Consider the following 6,338-nt stretch of genomic DNA (forward strand, 5'->3'; position numbering starts at 1 on the left):
AAAAGCGCGCGGACGGTGAGCGTTTGCTCGCCTCCCATGTTGCATGCGTCACTGCCGATATGTGAAATGTGCAACTTGATATTTTTCTTCGCAACACGGCGGATGGAGCTCGTTGAGAAAAGATACTTTCAGTCAAAAAAAAAGACAAAAGAAAAATAACAGTTTTGCTAAGTCTTAGTCCACTGAGACTTCATTATGTCTCTGTCGATACTATCTTCCTTAAATTTTGTATGAAGATGCATATAATTTTTTTTTAATTCTGTTTCCTTCTTATATACCATATCACTTGACTGAGACTCGACTGAGATCTAGCCATATCCCAAAAAATAACCAGTTTTGCTAATAATGTATGACGAAGATACACTGTAGCCTGGAATTGATATAATGATATATTCGAGCATGAACTATATGGTCAAGCGAAGCTATAACGTCTGTCGCTCAGCCTGAGGTCGGCGTCCGATTTCCACCACTGCTGGAGCTCGTGTGCGGCCAACGACTGCTGGAGTAAGTTGGCGTTTCTGTCCATGCTCGAGTTCTTCCAGAGCGTCGCGGATGGCAGGAGGTGCGGCCGCTCTTTCTCCTTGCCGAGCGCGGAGAAGAGCATGTCGCGGTACGACAGCGTGGTGGCCGATTTGGCGCCACGGCAGCGCTCCTCCAGCTGCTGCCGCTGCTCGAAGTAGCCGATGAAGCCCTGGCAGATGACGTCCCTCTCGTGCACGTACAGGTTTGGCGCCCACGGGGACAGCCGCTCAAACAACCTCTCCATGCGCTTCCGATGGGGGCTGAGGACCAGCCCGAGCCCGGCCTTGACGAGGTTGCTCTTGGCGAGCAGTTCCCTCCTCACCCCCTCCGACGGGAGCATCACGTTGATCGCCGGAATGGGCGACACGTGCGGCGGGTTGAAGAGGAAGGTCGGGAGGCTGCGGCCCTGCTCCGCCATCATGGTCCGCCCCACCTCCAGCGCCAGCGACGCGCCGAGAGAGTGCCCCGCGAGCCACACGACGCCGCTGCCTTCGGAGCCGGCTTTGCCCCTGGCGATGGTCGCGAGGAGCGTGTCCACGGCCCGGTGCGCGAGCTCGGAGCGCTTGGAGTCCGAGAGCGTGTTGGCCATGATCTTGAAGTCGAGGAACAGGTCGTGTATCGCCTTGGGATGCGGCAGCATAGTCCCTCGGAAGGCCACGATGTACTGCGGAGCAGAAGGGTGGCGGCGTCCGCCCGCCACGGGGACGTTCTCATAGATGGCGCCGAAGATGAGCTTGTCGCACTTGCGCCTGAAGGATTCCTCCGTGAGCACGCCGCTGAGGCGGAAGTGGAAGCTCTCCCACCACGGCGGAGCCAGCGCCTCCGCGTGCACCCTGCACATGGTTCTGTCGTTCTCGAGGATGTAGGTGCCCTTCACGACGCAGGCGGCCACGCACCGACGATCCTCCTCATTGTTCCTGTCACACAATCAATTGTATACAGAACTACAGATCAGCTGCTGCAAGGCAAATACGCATACCTTCTTCCGCACCAATATATGCACGCATGAAAACATACCAGTCAATCATCGTTGGAGAAGAAGGGCCGGCGCCGGATCGAGACATGATGTGCGTCGGCCCAGAGACATCGAAGCGGTCCGCGAGGTCGACGTTGGAAGCCATTGATCGGTGAATGCGGGCGCCCGGTTGAGCTTGATGGGAACTTGGATCAGATGCAGTGCTGCGCTCCAGCCTCCTGTGATTTGCCACGGAAGTCTACGATCGAGGAGCGGATATATATACGTACGTGGGCTAGACTTTTTTTTCTTTGACCTGGCTGGTTAGAATTTAGAACTACCAAGTAGTTTCAGTTGGCAAATGCTAAAAGTTTTTTCTGTTAGCTGCAACTTGCAATGGTTACTAAAAATATAAGTCCACTGGGTCTAGGTGCATAGAACAACAAGTGCACTTGGTCGAAAAGAAAAGGAAGTGCCCAAGTGGTACTCTCTGAATGTAGGAGACGACACTCAAAAAAAGAAGAATGTAGGAGACCAAGTCAAAATGCCTGTATCTATATAGCGGGCTGTTTCTCACATCAGGATGTTTAGTCGGAACCACCGATTCAATCGTTGCTGGCACCCATACAATATATCCTTTTTCAGTTCACAACAACACTATTATACCTATTAAAAATGTCTGTTGACATGTCTTTTTGTTCTAATCCACAGCTCACAGAGAGCAACATAACAGATGGTTTAGAGAGGCTAAACCATACGGGCATGGTCTCGTCAACCGGAAAACCATCTGCCGACCTCATCACCTCGGTGGACTCAGTATTCTTGACCTTCTGAAACTCAGTTCAGCCCTCCGCTTTCATTGGGCTTTGGTATGACCGGACAAGCACCTCCCACCCCTGGATCGGCACTGCCCCTCCTTGCCACAAGCGTGGCCACGATGCTTGGCTTAATGGTGCAGTCCCCACCCCAAGTTCATTAGTTGTCCCAGACATTTTCTCATCGCCAGAAGAAAGCGACGATCGGTGCACTCCGAACTGTCTGCCCAATAGTTTTTTTTTTTTTGGAGACAATCTGCCCAACAGTTGAGTTCCAACGCTTTGGGGATGGGATGGGCCGGGTGGGAACTGTCTGACATTTTTGAGACAATGATGTAGAATATTTTGTATAAAGCAGGAACATAAATTTTACATGTTTAACATTTTATAAATACATGACTAACATTTAAAAAAAAGTATTGGTGTCTTCTTTTTTTCATACAAATTATACTTTTTTGTATACATATGGAACATTTTATTATATATGTTTAGCATTTAAAAAATACATGATTAATAGTTTTTCATACAAGTGCGCCCAGGTCGTTGGACCTTGTCTCCGCCACTGGCCAGGGTAAGAGCATCTTCAATAGATGATGAATATTTTGATGGTCCAAACCGGTGATGGTCCAAATTCAGAGCACCAAAAAATGCTTTTTACATCTCCAAAAAAGGCTTAAATCCAACAAATGGTCCAAAACCAAGATGCAAAACCGGCCGGCAGCCACGCGGCTGCTATTCAGCCCACACATATTGCAAAATATATATCTAAAAACAACATAAAAAATTTATACATGTCCACAATATCAAATTATTACATAGTTTTTCAAATCCACGAGATGAGATGCAACACTAATACAACATAGTTTTGCACAATACAACATAGTTTTTCACAAACAAATAATGAATCTATGCGGCCCTTTCGCCATGCCATTTCCAATGCTCTTCCATTAATATTTTTTTTGGAGTTGATCATGCACATCGGTGTCTCTAATCTCATTGTAGACCTTCATGAAATGTCTGATGCGCTGTTTTTGCGCATGGGGTTAACAGGAATGCCCATCAAGTGATAGAAGTTGTAATCTAAATGTTTTCCACGCTCATTCTCAATGATCATATTATGCATAATCACGCAAGGAGTCATGATGTACCAAAGGATCTTTTGATCCTAGAATCTAGATGGTCCTGCACAATAGCAAATTGAGATTGCAAAATCCCGAAAGCCCTCTCAACATCTTTTCTAGCGGCCGCTTGTGCATTGTGAAAGACGAGTTCTTTCTTACCTTCGGGTTTTGCAACCGGCTTGACAAATGTATTCCACATTGGGTAGACCTCATCTGCAAGATAGTACCCATAGTTGTATGTGTTGCCATTTGCTTCGAAGGTCACTGGTTGTGCTTCTCCATTTGCTAACTTGGCAAACAGAGGTGACCGGTCGAGCACGTTGATGTCGTTGCAAGATCCAGGCATCCCAAAATATGCATGCCAAATCCATGTTTCATGATCGGTAACTGCCTCAAGAATGATAGTGGCATCCTTCCCACGACCCTTGAATTGTCCATGCCATGCTTTTAGGCAGTTCTTCCATTTCCAATGCATGCAATCCACAGACCCGAGCATACCTGGAAACCCTCGAGCTTTGTTCATCTCCAAAAGCCTCTGAGTGTCCTGAGCATTGGGTGCTCTCAAGTATTGTGGACCAAATACTTCTACCATAGTCATTGAAAATTGCTTGACATAGAAGATAGCAGTGCTCTCTGCCATCGCCAAGTTTTCATCAATGTAATCTGCCGGAACACCATATGCCCTCATGCGCAAAGCGGCAGTGATCTTCTGTTCAATGCTATGGCCAAGAAACCAAGCACGGTTCCTTCTCTGCTCGAAGACTGGATTGTGCTACTTCACGAAATTGCTAATGTGGATGAACAAGTCTTTCGACATTCTGAAACAGCGTCGAAAGTAATTCTCCGGGAAAACAGGTGGTGATCCAAAGTAGTTGCACATCAACCGTTTGTGTGCATCAATCTATTTTCTCCGAATGAACGCACGACCATAGATGGAACCACCGTGCTTTGGCTTCTTCCCCTTGTGCATGGCCACTAGCATATCAATTTCCTCTTCTTCATGCAAATCAAATTCCTCGTCCGACGATGAATCATCCATGAATGAGGAGTCAACCGAGCTCATCTACAGTGCAGACTACCACCGTCAAACATACTATCCAATTCCAATTTAAATCATCAAGTTTCGTTGTTTTTTTTACCTTGGGGACTTCCATCGAGCACCTTGTGCGCGGGGTGGAAGAAGATGGCCGGCGGTTGGATTGGTCGCTGCTGCGGACGGCGGCGCAGAGGAGAAGGGAGCACGGCGGCGCAGAGGAGAAAGGAGCACGTCGGCTGGCGGAGCGGAGCGGAGCTATATGGGCTGCCGGACCGCCGGAGATGGCGAATCCAACCGCATCTGCTTCCCAAAACGGCGGCGCCGGGTGGCTGCGAGACGCCCTCCGGCGGGGCAGGCGACATGGGCTAGGGCAACGGCGGCGGTGGGGCGGTGGCGGCGACGGTGACTTGGGTGGTGCCGGCGGCGACTTTCGGCAGCATGTGCTCGGTCGTGGGTGGGCGGTCGCGAGGCGGAAGGGGAATGAATTGGCGGTTGGCCATTTGATGGGCGGCCGCGGTTTTACATCACTTGTATCTCGTGATGTAAATTTGCATCACAAAGTTTACAATTTTACATCTTCGGGAGGCGGTCATCTAATTTTTTTTAATATGAACCGTCTGTTGGAGCAGCGTTTTTTGCTTGCGAAGATTCGAAAATTAGGTATTTTTACATATGAATCGTCTATTGGAGATGCTCTAAGACTTACAATTGACGATGGTGTTTCTCATGGAAGATGGCTCTTACTTGTGTTCTTACTTCTTTTGTAGTGTTTCTGGAAGATGGCTCGTATTTGTGTTCTTACTTCTTTTGTAGTGTTTGTGTGTGTGCGTGAGCATGCGTGTATGTGTGTGAGAGAGATATTTGATTATTATTTTCTGGGTGAATGTTCTTCCTATGTGATGATGATTAGGATAAGCAGTCTGGGCCTACTTGCTTGAAGGAACCATATCTAGCTGGACATTTTTTTAGAAACACTTGTAACTTTATTCATCATCATAACAATTATAGGTACACTGATTTGGATCTACGATGCAAGAAAATACAAACTAACTCTAACGACTAAGAATTACAATGAAATCTTTTGAAAACACCTACTTCGTCGTATCAATCTTTGCTCAAAGAAATACTCTAAAGACTTGATTTTCAAAAAATTATCATGAAATGAAAAAGATTTAAAAAAAAAGAAAAGGAAAACAAAAAAAATGTAAAAAGAAACGGAAGGTCTAGAACATTCCCAAAACCGGATGTCTGATCTGCTCTACTTGGGCCGGCTCAAAACATGTCGCGAGCAGGGGTGCGCATTTGGCGCAAGAGATATTTCTCGTTACACGTGAGTTGGTAGCTTCTCTAAAATCACTAATTAAGGAGTACTCCTTTCAAAGATCACTTCCACCTTATCAGCGTGGGCCGAATCCAATGCGTCCTAACCGCCCCATATATGGGTTGGATCCGACGCGTCCAAACTGCCCCACATATGGGCTTGATCCGAAGCATTTGAGTACATCCGGACCGCCCCACATATGGGCTAGATCCCACACGTCCGAGTATATCCGGACCGCCCCAAATATGCGCTGGATTTGCAGGATGCCAGACAACCCGGCTGGTTTAAGGGAGCCGCTTGGTGAAGGAAATATGCCCTAGAGGCAATAATAAAGTTGTTATTTATATTTCTTTATATCATGATAAATATTGTAACACTCCGAGAATCATGCTACAGTAATACCCCCTAATGGTGGGCATGTCATCATGATTACTATGCAAGTTGCCACTTAATAAAAATCAAAGTCAAATTTAAATTTAAATTTCAAGTCAAAATAATATTTATTTAAACGGTAAAACAAAAAAATGTTTGTTGGGTTGAAAATAATCACTGTATAATTTACATTTAT

At 46.8% G+C, this 6,338-nt stretch overlaps 1 protein-coding gene across 1 annotated transcript; it reads right to left on the reverse strand.

The window, feature by feature from the left end:
* Nucleotides 1–315: 315 nt before the first annotated feature.
* LOC125541376 (GDSL esterase/lipase At4g10955-like) lies at nucleotides 316–1,699 on the reverse strand. The gene is made up of 2 exons (XM_048704804.1): nucleotides 1,540–1,699; nucleotides 316–1,439 (listed from the first exon to the last, which is right to left on the reverse strand). The coding sequence occupies exons 1-2, from the start codon at nucleotides 1,641–1,643 to the stop codon at nucleotides 413–415; spliced, it is 1,131 nt and encodes a 376-aa protein (XP_048560761.1). The 5' UTR covers nucleotides 1,644–1,699; the 3' UTR covers nucleotides 316–412.
* Nucleotides 1,700–6,338: the final 4,639 nt, after the last annotated feature.

Source organism: Triticum urartu, chromosome 2 (assembly GCF_003073215.2).
Source record: "Triticum urartu cultivar G1812 chromosome 2, Tu2.1, whole genome shotgun sequence".
Lineage (NCBI taxonomy): Eukaryota > Viridiplantae > Streptophyta > Magnoliopsida > Poales > Poaceae > Triticum > Triticum urartu.